Source organism: Adiantum capillus-veneris, chromosome 27, assembly GCF_014529385.1.
Source record: "Adiantum capillus-veneris isolate H3 chromosome 27, ASM1452938v2, whole genome shotgun sequence".
Taxonomy (NCBI): domain Eukaryota; kingdom Viridiplantae; phylum Streptophyta; class Polypodiopsida; order Polypodiales; family Pteridaceae; genus Adiantum; species Adiantum capillus-veneris.
Genome location: NC_140957.1, coordinates 28,894,133 through 28,908,766, shown reverse-complemented (window position 1 = coordinate 28,908,766; position 14,634 = coordinate 28,894,133). Strand labels below are relative to the sequence as shown.

At 39.6% G+C, this 14,634-nt stretch overlaps 1 protein-coding gene across 1 annotated transcript in view; it reads right to left on the bottom strand.

Moving 5' to 3' along the window:
- Positions 1-8,571: 8,571 nt before the first annotated feature.
- The window catches only part of LOC147421698 (uncharacterized), a 65,795-nt gene continuing 59,732 nt past the window's right edge, over positions 8,572-14,634 (bottom strand). Inside the window, exons 5-10 of the mRNA XM_086502417.1 lie at positions 13,732-13,940; positions 10,516-10,634; positions 10,319-10,432; positions 10,167-10,242; positions 9,854-10,007; positions 8,572-9,544 (exon numbers count right to left, since the gene is read on the bottom strand). Of these exons, the coding sequence (XP_086358543.1) occupies positions 9,380-9,544; positions 9,854-10,007; positions 10,167-10,242; positions 10,319-10,432; positions 10,516-10,634; positions 13,732-13,940 (837 nt within the window). The 3' untranslated portion in view covers positions 8,572-9,379. The remainder of the gene's footprint in view (positions 9,545-9,853; positions 10,008-10,166; positions 10,243-10,318; positions 10,433-10,515; positions 10,635-13,731; positions 13,941-14,634) is intronic.

Here is a 14,634-nt window from a genome sequence, read left to right as displayed (position 1 = left end):
GCTTAGTTTTAGCTTTGTGCGCAAGTATGAGTGTGCTTATCAATTTTTTGTGTTTAGTACATTCACAAGCCAATTTTTTTGGTAGATGCAATATTTTCTCGAAAATAATAAGCAATACTGATAAATGCGTCATAATAAAGACAATACTTAAATTATAGGAATTTAAAGCATATAAATAAGAAATAATCATTTATCTGCTAAGAAATTGATGTCTATAACCAAGGTGTCGCTAGTCAACCCCAAAAAATAGAGTTTGTAATCAGTTTCAGCATTGAAATACGCTCAAGTCTATGGCGTGAATCAATACTCCCCCCCCCCCCCCCCCCGCCCCCCAAATTTTTAAATGACAAAAATTTGCAATGGCAAAGAATTGACAATCCAATCAGTCTCATAGATCGGTTGTGAAACTGGCAATGAAATTAATTGCGATGTTGGTATTTTTAGTTTTATTTAATTCGGCTTTCAACTTGAATGTAAACTTTATGTAATTACTAAAAATAAATTTAAAACTCTGAATATTGTGATTTTTTGATAATTGGTAATTTTTTTTTGAGTATGCGAGGAAGAAGAGGAGGTTCGACAGGGAGCAAGAGGAAGATATCATGTTTTCTTTGAGCTCGGCAAGCTTTTGAATTGTCTTGGGAAAGAAGAAAAGATAAGGAATTTTGCAATATCACAAGATACATCGAAAGTTTATTGGACGAGCTTCGACTTAGTCTCAAGATACCTAAAGGCTCCACTCCTGTCGTGCACTTTGGGACTAGGATTAGGCCATTCGTGTGCAAATTCTTCTTCTTCGTCTATCTATGTGTTCAAGCCAACATCTTGCAAATAATTATTATTCTAGTATGTCCTAACGATTTCGAAAAAATAAAAACAAGCGAATCTTTCCAGATGCAGCATCACGCGAAGAAGGGAGGGAGGGACAAAGCACAAGGTGGAGGCAGGGACAAGGACGGGGATGCAGCAGCAGGCCTGCCCATGTGCAAGGCGGGGGACGAGGGTGCGGGGAGGTGGATGACGGGGAAGCAAAAAGTTTTTTTTTTAAAAATTTCTTAGTGCTCTTTGAGTGCAACCAAGTGATGGTGCTCGGTTGGTGTAGATCGAACGATGTAAGAGTAAACCTTTGATTGGTGGGGGATCGAAACCAATGCAAGGGCTTTTGTTTGACGCAACAAATGACAAACTGCCGATATTGAGTTGGGAGGAATCTAGCCACTAATGAATATAATAGAGAAGCTACCAATATGTACAATCATTTTCATATCAGGTGTACAAGCAAGCAACAATCTCAAAACAATAAAAATTCTTTCAAAACATATTAAGTGCATAAGTGAAGAGTGAAGGGTGTTTTTGAGTGGAATCTTTGAGTTAGGAGCACCTTTTAATTTTTTTTGAAGCCATTAGGAACACCTTTTAATTATAATTATAGTAAGATTTCATAATTGATCGCTCGTGTGTAGAGTGTCCTTGGTTCTAGTTAATTCTGTTTCTCGCATCCAATCCAACAACAAGAGTTGAAACACCTACGTATCTTGCTTTTGCCTCCTTCAAGCAAGCTCCCACCTAGGTCACTCTCACTGCGCTTGCATCAACTCCTCTCACTTCGCCTGCAGTAACTTCTTCCCATCCTCCCTGCCTTGTTTCCTGCCGAGCATCACCCATAAGTGCACTACTCTAACCTCTAATATGCCTCTCCATCCACATGAACTTGTCAATATCGTGAATAGGGCTCTCGCTAGTTCACCCAACGTTAGCCCTAATATAGAGCTCACAAAATCTTCAATAATGTCGCGATGACCCTGTTATCAATTTAGAGTCTCCACACTTGTCCTTTCATTGTGAATCCAACAATTACTACACAAATACATTTGCCCACATACATCCTAGATAGAGTCCTTCCCTAGACTTACATCCTAGATATTTATGTGTTGCTTTTTGCTTATCAAATCACGGGAATAATCATCGTACCATTTTTTGCACTTAGTAACGTGTGCCAAAGCTTTGTTATCTATAAGATTATGGCTTTATTGTGGGAAAATTGTGCTCACTTGTTGAAGCAATCTATCTCTAGTGTAGGATGTTGTGAATACTTTTTAAGCTAAGATACATTTCTTTGATTGACTTTGAAAGAAATTTCGTTGGAGGAATCTCTCCCCTTTGTGCCCATTTAGTATTGTTGGATGTAACTTGTTAGGTTGATGGGAATTCTCCTAAGGACATTTTAGCTAGTGAAGAGATCATTAAGCCTGATCTCAACAAGTTTCTAGATTTCTGTAGTGAAACCATAGAGCATATAACCACGTAGCACTAACTAATGCTTGCAAGTGGTAGAACTCATGATTTCATTACTTGTTAAAAAACTACACTTTTAACCACATCTTAGGTAACTTCAAACACTTAGTCTTCCTCTTATGCTTTGCCTCTACATCGAAGGCTTCGAAGCTCAAGCTCTTGCAATTGAATATCAATGGGATAGCCTGTCTATCTATGTTCAACCTGAAACCATTAAGATAAAAAAAAGTGGGTTTCTTCACCATTATCAAAGCCCTTCTTGCCATGCCAATCGATGATGAGGAGCGTCTCCTAGCTAGAAAGAAGAGACAACGTGTTCTTATGGAGGAGGTACAAACTCTATAAAAAAAACAAACCATAGCAAGTTTGTCCAATATGACCACACTCTTAAAGGAACCAGTATTTATCTCCCCACACCAAGTCTCAACCAAACTTTGCTTCCTTCTGTAGGTATATGAAGACTTAAAAGTCCTTGTATAAGTTCCCCCTTCAAAAAACCTCCATTGGAAGAGGAACATTGTGTAAAATATCCTTGCGTAACCATGGAGCTACCCGCTTGATGTTGTACCTACAATGGTGCATTTGAATTAAATTTTATGGTCGATAGGTCCCAAAATAAGGACCATCCTTTTTAGCGCTTGTCTATCCTAGCATGAGGGATTTTAGAAGTACATATGTTTGTCCTTGTTCAACTTTAATCATGCTAAGAAATTAATGAGGACAACAACTTTCACACTATACATGGGACTTGGTTTATATCTCACCAACTAGCTTTGCTTGGATCTTAAAATTTCCAAAACTTGCCTCTCATGGGGAGTCTCCAATCTTGTTTATGGCCAATTTCTTATCCATGCAAAACTTTTGTATGTTTGGTGGAGACCTAGCCAACATCTGATCAACAACCGCAATCAATGTTTCAATGCTATTTAGTTTGTTCCCATTCTTGAGAAAAAGGGTTGCTTGAATGAGCAATTATATGTTATCCTTCTTCTCCTCTTGTAGACCATCCCTAAGATCCCTTATTCATGTTTCAAGGAATAGTAACGGTAAACAATTTCACTCGATGATAGAGATGGAGTTGAACATGATACACAAACACATTATAGTCTCATTTGAAATGGAGATTTAGCTCTCCATGGCTCAAGCCATGGTTGCCTTGGAAGTAAGCAAGTTGTGGAAAGTGTGTTTTCAAGGATCTTGGGAGATAAGTAGGCAGCCAATGTCTTTGGCATCGAGAATCAAACCTAATAATTCATCCCTCGATATTCATGGGTGGCAGCTTAAGTAGTCTAAGATAAGGATTTATATATAGAGAAAACAATCTTTTACCAAATGCCCAAGTATATCTAGTATGAGGAGGGAGCAAGGTGCATATTAAAAGACACTTCCTCTGAATTGTTATTAAATCTATTTAAATATGGTAGGTCATCCCTGACAATGCAAATAACCTACTACCTTCCAAAAGATCCAATCTTCAAGAGATTATATGACTAAGTGCCACGAAATTTAGGTGCTTATGCAATGGCATCATCTCTCTCTTAGCATTGAAAGGAGTCTACATGGCCATGCAAGAAAGTCAAAACCCTGGGCTAACCATGGCCAAAATATCCCGACCTGAGAAAAGTGCCTCACAATGGCTGGGCACAACCACAAAAAAACCCTCAGTCCCTAGTGTAGGACCGACTTGACGACTCCAAAGAGATGCCAAAACTCTAATAGGAGCATATAGGCAATTATAAGCATCTCGACTTTAAAAAAGGACTGTATGTGGTCTTACATCTCTTTGATTCTAGTTCCTAGTTGGGTGAAAGCATGAGAAGGTGGTCTCAAAAATCTTGTTCCGGACACAACTAGCTTAACTCCTTCCTTATGCTAGCTTCTCTTTTAGAGTTTATCACATGGCATACCCTATGATGATATATACCATTTGAAAGATCTTCATGAGTAGAATCTACAAATCTAGCCTTTATAAAATTTCAACATATTTTACAAAAAATTCACCGTACACCCAAATTTTTTTAGGACCAAACTAAATAGCCTAGTTAGTGTTCCACCTTAGCATGCATTTGGCCAATTGAAGAGTTACGAGTTTGTAGTATGTAATAAGCCTCTCAGAACTTGGGATTTGAAGAAGCATGACATGAAGCTCCTTTACTTATTACCGCTTAGCAAAAACCTAACTTGATCCTCACAACCATTTGTGTTTATTGCACTATCCCACCTCTTGTCCTCTTATGTTCATTAAATTTTTTTTGCCAAGGACTTACCATGTAGGATTACTACATATCATGTTTTTAATTGCAGGCTGCTCCCTTCTACTTAATGCAACCATTCCTTCTTGGTGTATATGACCTAGATTAAAGCATCAATTCCTATCGACGAGGCGAATTGTCACACTGTCATGAATTTAAGCTAAGGTGGAATTACATTCCCTCAATTCCCTAGCTAGTGTGTCACACTTATTTTGTAATAGATTTTTAGGTGCATCAAGGATAGAGGAAGTCACACTTGAAACCACAGAAAAGTTGTATGTTGAAGGGATGCTTTTGTCTGCAAAATGACTAGATATGGACGACAAATTGAATTTTTTATATATCTTTTTTATTTGAGGGGAGTCGCATTATTGAAATGGCTCTTTGTAGTATAACATCAGTCTCCTCCATAGCAAAACATTTAATGAGCATCACCCGATAACATGGGGATAATATCATAGACCCTAGTGTCAACACATAGCGAAATGAAATCTATAGCCTAGAAGACCTAGGAGAGTAGCAACATTGTCATATGATTCAAACGTTCAATATGAATGCCTAAGGTAACTATTGCCTAGAATAAAACCGTATAAGAAACTAATATAGCCAAGGTGGTAGCCTTTCTCCTAAAGCTTGATCTCTCAGATAGATTGTCACTTTAAGTTACACCACAAAATTTCATGAGTAGCTACACCATGGCATCAATCTCCTCCTATGTAACGAAAGGGCGGTGTTTTTAAAAAGACACCCATAGCGTAAACGTAGCATGTATATACTGGTGTTATTAGTAATCTCTTGAACGCACATGATAGCTCTGATGAGTGACCGTCCCAAGAAGGTCATGCACCGTTCCTCATGATGATCACAATCCATCTCTATAAATAATCCATTTTCCCACATTTCTAGTCTCGGCAATATATAATTCTTGACTATGAGTGAGCACTTTACCCAAAAATGTTTTGTCACCCTTCAAGGCACATGTGTTTGAGTTATGGGTTTTGTGTTTAGGTTAATGACGCACTATATTTGTTTGTCGAGTTTGAGATTCTTTATTTATAGAAAAGTGTTCGTATCAAATTTACTGGAATCCTTCTATTCCATGCAATGGATTTCTCTAGATCCTCTCCTCTCTATAGAGTGCTGACTATAAAAATTTAGACCTAGTTTTCTTTCTCTTTCTAAAATAGTCTTCTCCTAAAAAATTCTCTTTCTAAAACGCGCTCAATTTCCTCTCTAGAAATTTTGGCAAATTTTCTTCAAGGAAAGCCAATTTTCTATCAGCCAAATTTGAAATTACCTGTTCTCTCGTGTCCATGTTTAAAATGTTTTTTTTTAAAAAGCTGCCATTTATTCAAATAGTCCTTTCTTTTGTCCCCCCCCCCCCCCCCTTCCAAAAAAAAAGTACTTGCTTATTGCTTTCCACTAAAAGCCTTTCTTGAAAACCACTTTCTTTTGTGCTTTATATTTTAAAAACTACTTTTCTTAAAAGCATGATGTATGTAGGCTTTTGTAGGCTTAAAAGCCCAAGGCTCTTTGGAAGTTACTTTTTGTTCTAGATTTTGGAGGGTACAACCTATAATAGAGAACCTAGAAGAGACACTTGACACAGAATCACGAGTGCAAAGTGTATAAGACAAAGAACTTGAAGCACTCCAACCTTCAAGAGATTATGTGACTGAGTGCCACTATGTTTAGGTGCTTATGTAGAGACATCATCTCTCTTCGCATTGAAAGGAGTTGACATGGCCATGGAACTGAACCAAAACCTTGGGCTAACCATGGCTAAAATATCCCGACCTAAAAAAACTGTCTCACAATGGCTGGGCAGAGCCACAAAACAACCCTCACTCCCTATAGGTAGCTATAAACATCTCGACCTCAAAAAATGATAAAAAAGGACCGTGTGTGGTGTTGCATCTCTTTTTTAAGTTCCTAGTTGGGTGAAAGCATGATAAGGTGGTCTCAACAAAAAGCTTGTTCCGAACACAACTAGCTTAGCTCCTTACTAGCTTTTCTTTTAGAGTTTATCACGTACCCTATGATGCTATATACCATTTGAAAGATCTTGATGAGTAGAATTTAAAACTCTAGCCTCTGTAAAATTTCAACATATTTTACAAGAATTTCATTGTAGACCCAACTTTTTTTTAGGACCAAACTAAATAGCTTAGTTAGTGCTCCACCTTAGCATGCATTTAGCCAATTGAAGAGTTACGAATTTGTACTATGTAATAAGCCTCTCGCAACTTGGGCTTTAAAGAAGCATGAGATGAAGCTCTTTCACCTATTATTGCTTAGCAAGAATCTAACTTGATCCTCACAACCATTTGTGTTTACTGCACTATCCCACCTCTTGTCCTCTTATGCTCATAGAAATTGTTGCCTAGGACTTACCATGTAGGATTACTACATATCATGTTTTGTAATTGCAGGTTGCTCCCTTCTACTTAATGCAACCATTCCTTTTTGAAGCATATGTTTAAACATCAATTCCTATTGACGAGGTGAATTGTACATGATCATGAACTTAAGCTAAAGTGGAATTGCATTCCCTCAGTTCCCTAGCTAGTGTGTCACATTTCTTATGTAACAGATTTGTAGGTGCATCAAGGATAGAGGAGATCACACTTGAAACCACTTTGAAAGTCAGATTCAAGAAAAGTTGTATGTTGAAGAGATGATTATGTTTGGAAAATGACTAGATATGGAGGGCAAATTGATTTTTTAATTTATCTTTTTTATTCGAGGGGAGTGACATCATTGAAATGGCTCTTTGCAGTATAATATCAATCTCCTCCATAGCAAAACGTTCAATGAGCATCACTTGATAACTTGGCGATGATATCATAGACCCTAGTGTCAATACATAAGGAAATGAAATGAAATATTTATGTACATCTATAGCCTAGAAGACCTAGGAGAGTAGTAACATTGTCATATGATTCAAATTTTCAATATGAATGCCTAAGGTAACTATTGCCTAAAATATAACTAGATAAGAAACTAATATAGCCAAGGTGGTAGCCTTTCTCCCAAAGCTTGATCTCTCAAATAGGTTGCCACTTCAAGTAACATCACAAACTTTCATGAGTAGCTACACCATGGCATCAACCTCCTCCTTTGTAAAGAAAGGGTGGAGTTTTTTAAAAGACACCCAAAGTGTAAACGTAGCATGTATGTATATACTGGTGTTATTAGTAATCTCTTGAGTGCACATGATATTTCTGACAAGGACTATCCCAAGAAGGTCATGTACTGTTCCTCATGATGATCACAATCCCATCTTTATGAACAATCTATTTTCCCACCTTTGTAGTCTCGGCAATATATGATTCTTGACTATGAGTGAGCACTTTACCCAAAAATGTTTTGTCACTCTTCAAGGCACATGTGATGGGTTTTGGAGTTAGGGTTTTTGTGTTTAGGTCAACGACGCAATTGGCCACTACATTCGCTTGTCCAGTCTGAGATTCTTGATTTATAGAAAAGTGTTCATATCAAATTTTGATTGAGAGTGGAATCCTTCTATGATGCCATGTAATGGCCTTCTCTAGATTCTCTCCTCTTTCTACAAAGTGCTGACTATCCATTTAGACCTAGTTTTCTTTCTCTTTTTGCAACAATTTTCTCTTAAAAAATTCTCTTTCTAAAATGTGCTTATCTCTATCTAGAAATTTTGGCAAATTTTCTCCAAGGAAAACCGATTTTCTATCAACAAAATTTGAAATTACCTTTTCTCTCTCTTGTGTTCATGTTTAAAAAGTCTTTTTTTCTGCATTTTATTCAAAAAGCCCTTTCTTTTGCCCCCCCCCCCCCCCCCCCCCCCCCCCCCCCCCCAAAAAAAAAGTACTTGCTTATTGCTTTCGTCTAAAAGCACTTGCTTTGTGCCGTTCTTGAAAACCACTTTCTTTTGTGCTTTATATTGTAAAAACTACTTTTGCTTTAAAGCATGATGTGTGCGGACTGCGTAGCCTTTATCATGTGGTGTATACCTCAACTAGAAGCATTTGTTTCTGGAGAGGGAGAGGGGAAAGAAAGGACTGCCAGGGGCGAGGGATATACAGAGTAATGTCTCTAATAATCCAATGTGACAAACAGATTGTACACTGCAAGATGTCTCTCATGGTGGCAAAACAAAACAAGCCTAAAGCAAAGGCTAATTATTGCTTTCCTTAGACTACACTGAGAGTGCCCGATATACAAGCTGTCCTAGCAACTCTCTCTCAGTAAAGGATCTCCTGGGAAAATGTATGCTGCATGAAGGGGATGCCTTGGCATGTTTCTCTAGTGGTGCTCAATAACAGCTCTAATTTGTCTATGGTGAGGACGTCTGGTCCTCCTCTTGTGTGGGAGTGGGGATCTCGCTTCGATCACCATTGCTCTATCCAGTGCATACCTCTATCCATGGTGAAGCTAGCAGGGTGTTACTAATTGTACTTGTGCTCGGGGTGTGACAGTGAAGAAGTTGGTAACTGTGCTATGCCTAGATAAGCCAAGCCTATGTTGTTCAGCATCTGAGGAGTTTCAAGAGGATGAACCCAAAACATCTCCTATCCTCAAAGTGCATGACTCGCCGTAGTGAAACAAATACTCTTGATACACGCAACACCAATACCACCGAATATCTTAGTTCACCGAGCATTTGCAAATGTAATGCCCATCCGTTTGAGAGAGAGAGATTTCTTGATTTTGCATTGAATTTTTACATTAAGGTCCTTCCTGAGTTACTAAAGCATCATCTGTAAGTATGTGCACGTGCCCATGGAAGTGCAAAAAGAGTATATACTCATTCACCTTTCATACAGCAACCCTTTCTGAATTCTAAAGCTGCTTTACAATGGTAATTTGGTATTAAAGAGTTCTGAGTCGACAAACGCATCATTGAAGAGCCTGTCTGACAAGTTCCACAGGTCAGCTGCAAATTGAGTATTATAGGATAATGTAGAGGACGCTATCCTACACCCTTCTCCTCCAAAGAAGTATTTTCCTGACACACTCTGCATAAGAAACACAGATAAATACAGGCTAAGAAAATTGACAAACCACACATGGGGGCACATTTATGGTAGTCACATTATGGTTCAAGCAGAAAATTCAAACTATGATGAGACTATGAAGCTTAAAAACACGAGAGAAGACGCGGGTAATGAGAAGCCTAGCAGCCCAAGGAAATTTAAGACCATAATTATTCGGAAACAAAGACCTTTTCCGACAACAAATTTTTAAGTGTGGATTTCTCTTGGACGGAAATATCATTGCATGCTCAATAAAAAAATTTGAAACTGGTGGCTAATTAGAATACGTACCGGAGGAGCCAAAGCTGCATTGACCACAGCTTTGCATCCCACCATAGGTGATTGAAGGAGAAATGCACTTTTTAGCAAGATAAATATGCATGTTGAGAACCACGTTGGAAGCTCTCTGAAAATAGCTGTCTGTACTATTCCTGGGTCTGCAGCGCTGTTTATGACGAGCAGAACAACACCACCACATTACAGATCTTTTTGAGCCAGATGCATGCTTTATAGACACCTCAAGCAAAAAAAAGGGCCAACGAAGGAGAACAATTTTGGGTAGCAAGGCTGTACTTCACATGTGACACAAATCTATATTACTCACACAGCAGTTAATTGCATTGGCAATGTTCCAGTAGAGAGACGTCGATGCAACTCATATGTAAACATTACCATAAACACTGCAAAAGCACCCAAACAACAGTTGAATCTTCTCTTCGATACTCAAAACAAACAATGCAAAAAAGAAGCCATTACACTTTGATGTTTCGTATATGTGGGCAATCTGGTAAACTGGAACTTTTGATGAATGCATTCTTTTCTGCACCTCTCTCTTCAGAAGAAGGGAAAAGAGCCCATCAAAATTTTGAACTGTTTGTAGCAAAGCTGGAACTAATTCAGTGCATGGTAGCTTTTGGAAACATATTCAGCAAGAAATGGGAGCAACTTCTTACCACAAAGGTGTGTAAATGATCCTACATTTACTATGCGTGCAGGCACTCTACTTCTTTGTAGAAGGGGTAGAAGCGATCGAGTGAGAAAATAATGTCCGAGATAATTGGTGGAAATTAGACTGCACAGAGAATAAACCCGTAATGTATCAACAAAACTGTCCATCAAGTCCGCTTCATGTACACACAGGCATAGGTGTGGATACATGACTGCTGCAATTTGCGTTCTGGGCACGCCACAACAAATGAAAAAGACCGAGAGCTCTCTCTCTCTCTTTGTAACTGATTGGTCTCATAGGTCATTTTGGCCTTTTGAAGACGTTAATATAACATTTCATTTCATTTTCATTTCTCTCTCTGTCTCTCTCTCCCCAGGATCATCTAGAGTAGGAAAATTATCCAAGATCAAGGACGAACTCATGTACGAGAAAGTCCAGGTGATGATTAAGGCTGAGCTCAGCCTTATGAGGAGATTGAAAGTGAGATGCATGCAGCTATGGAGGTTCACAAAGCTGAGATGTATGAAAAAATGAGGACAGATGTTCAGGCAAAGATGCTCAATGTGACTCGGGTGGAAATGTACATGGGCCTAAAAGCAGAAATGCAGGGCTTTGTAAAGGCAAAGGTCAATGTAATGGAGTGTGTAATGCAAGGGAAACTAGACGGCATGCTTGCCACTTTTGAATCGAGGAAACTAGGAGTAGAAAAGCGCCTGAGTGCAAAGGACGCACTGATTGAGGAACTCAAGGGACAGCTCACAGCATGCAAAGGCAATTTGGATACGAGTGATGCATGCCAAATTGGTAGAGCTGACCCACATTTACATGAGGAGGTAAAGAGCTGAAATCACATGTCGAGAACTGCATGAAGGCATGGACCGACGTAGTCAAACAACACGAGGAGAACACAAAATGGATAGAGGTGACAAAGCAAAAGGCCAACCCGACACCCTCTTCCCCAAGTATCATAAATGATACATGTGGAAGAGAAGAGGAGGAAGGTACGAGCTTTGAATGTCCGTGTTGTGGGTTGGAAAGAAGACAAGACCCCCAAGGATGATGCTCTTGCCTTATGCACGAAAATGGGGGCAGATGGGAGAACGCCAGTAGAGGCATGGAGAGTTGGGAAAGATGCATCAAGAGTGAGACCTCTCATACTGAAATTTGCTGATTTTGAGAAAAAGGACTTTCTTTCGCATTGACGTGCCTTGAAAGGAGAGAAAATATTCCTAGAAGAGGATCTTACCCATGCCCAGATCGCGCATAGGAAAGAATGCATGCCATGTGTGATGGAGGCTAGAAAGGCAGGCAAGTGGGCTGTTTACAGGGATGGAAAAGTAGTGATCAGCGAGAAACGAAGCTTATGACGGTGTGCAACCTATGGGACCATGCTTAGTTTTTCTGAATGAATTGTAATGGATCACTACGTACAGATGTTGGTGCTTTTGAGGAGACGTACAAAGGACGGGATATCATTTTGTACACAGAAACACATCAGTATGGGACAAGCGTCCTACCCGCAATACCAGGTTACAGGTGGGAGTCAGTAGCAAGGAAGAAGCCTCGTGGAAATACCTCGAGAGGATCCGGAGGAGTGGCTGTACTTTATAGAGAGGAGCTGCACCGTATCGTACAGGTTATGGGGAAGGACGAACATGCCCGTTATATGTGGATTAGAGTGCAAGCTGAGGACCACCGTCCATTGTACATTGCAATATGCTACTTTGCACCATCAAACTCTGCCTATGCTGGTCCGAATGGGTTGTCCCCATACATAATCTTGGATGATGATATAGCACATTATTCTCAAATGGGAGATGTCTTGCTTGCTGGGGATTTTAATGCAAGGACTGAATCGTTACAAACCTCCTTTTCTGATACCTCAGCAGCTGATTTTCAAGAATGTGATAATGTGGATCTTGGGATTGAGAGAGTCTCCCATGACACAGGCAAATGCACAACATATGGGGGATATCTTTTAGAGATGGGATCCACGCATGGGCTAGCCATACTTAATGGCATAGCTAGATGGCCACACTCAGGAGGATTTACATGCTATACACACCACAATGGTACCAGCACGGTGGACTATGTACTTGCACCACTTGATCTCATCCCACGCATTCAGGAGCTTTCAGTGTCTCAGAGACTAATTGGGGGAGCTATTGATCATGCATACTTGTCCTTTACACTAGACTGTCGCTATTCTATGCAACCCATGGCTACCCAGCAGGGCCATTCATACCCCAGGTATCAGTTTACAAAGCAAACTGAAGAGGTATACGCATCTAAAATTTTCAGATTGTTATCGGTAGTAGACCCGAAAGTTCCATTGACAACGCTGATGCAACAACTTACACATGCTCTTCATACAGCTGCAAATACAACTTTTCCCCACTCTCGAGGCACAGAGGGAGAAAATAAGGTTACTAGACCACGAAATAGCTGGTATCATGATGAATGTCCAGAGATGAGAATTAAACTTCGCAAAGAGGTAGCGATAGGGATCATTACACATAAACATTCCCAAATAGCTTTCCGGCGCCTTGTAAGGCAAAAGAAGCGAAGATTTTTAGCCCAACTTGAGCAAGAGCTATATGAGTTATTTTTAAGTAAGGACTCCAAAGAAGCATGGCGACTCTTTGAAGTTCAGCGAGCTCCCATATCCATTACCTCTACAGACACTTGGGGACAATATGCGACTAGTTTATATACGGTATGAGATCAGCCACCTCTGCCATTACCTTCGGGGGGCCCGTCCTCAGTGTTGTACGCTCTTTACTGAGAGCATGATACATTCAGCCATTGATAGATTGCATATGGGCAGGGCATCTGATCAGGAGGGGTTGGTTGCTGAGCATTTGCGGCATTCTCAAGGTACATTAGCACGTTTGCTGGCAAATATGTTTAACAGAGCTGTAGTGGAGGGCTTTAGGTCCATTATGAACAAAAGAATTTCAAACATGCTTCAATTGTATCACATCTGATTGAATGTTGCACAATGAGACTCTCCTTGGTTGGCACATTAACTGTTACAAGACCAAAGTCTCAAATTACAAATCATAAGAGGGGCTAAAACACTGGCACATAACAAAAAATCAAGACGAATAAAGAAAGAGGATATGAAGCAAGGCAAGCTTTAAGTCGTTTTATTGTCTAAAACAAAAAGTAGAAAAGATTAAACAAATTCAACACAAAATTTTGTATCTTTGACGAATACCTTTCATAGCCTTCTGGTGTCACCCTTTCGGTTGTGGCAAGTATTCCTGCGTTATTAACGAGGAGCTGCAGGGACATGGATCCATGGTACGTATCCAAAAGTTCTTGAACAGCTTTAGTGAAGTTTACAATAGAGCTTGTGGATGTCAGGTCAACTGCTAATGCATTGACCATAATGTTTTTGTGACGAAGTTCGAGTTCTTCGACTACCTTCAAAGGAGATAAAGACAATCATGCAGTATGCATTTTGAACCTCTTGAATATTTCTTAGGTTAGACCAGTACATGAATTATGCAGGAAAATGACACAAAGTGGTATTCTTGCATCCTTGTCGTGTTCAGCCCACAAAGTTACATTTACGCTGGGTTCTTAAGTTTGAACAACATCATTCTCCCATCTGTCAATTGATTGCCACCCTTGTTATAGTTTGAAAATGATTACCCAATGCCCTGCTTACATGCAGCTCTCTCTTTCTTTCTCTTATTTGAATTTAAATACCACACCTTGGTTCATATAAAAGAGCATCATGCTGACACTATCACCACCACAATACTGACTCCTCTTCTTTTTCGCTAATTTGCTTTCTCATAGCCACACTCTTCTTCTCAATCTCACCTCATTGCTCATTACACGGCCTTGTAGCTAGCTTCTACTGAATAAGGTGGTAAAAACAGTGCAACACAGAATCTGCAAACAAACTTACAGAAGAACTCAAAAAGGAAACATGCACGCACGCGCACGAACACACACACACACACACACACACACACACACACACACACACACACACACTTTTTTTTTTTTTTTTTGTAAATCTGCTTTGATTAATTACAAGCGGGAAACCTCAAAGCGAGGAAAACCCACGAAAAGAAAGGGATACAAGAGGCGGAGCACTATGAGGCTC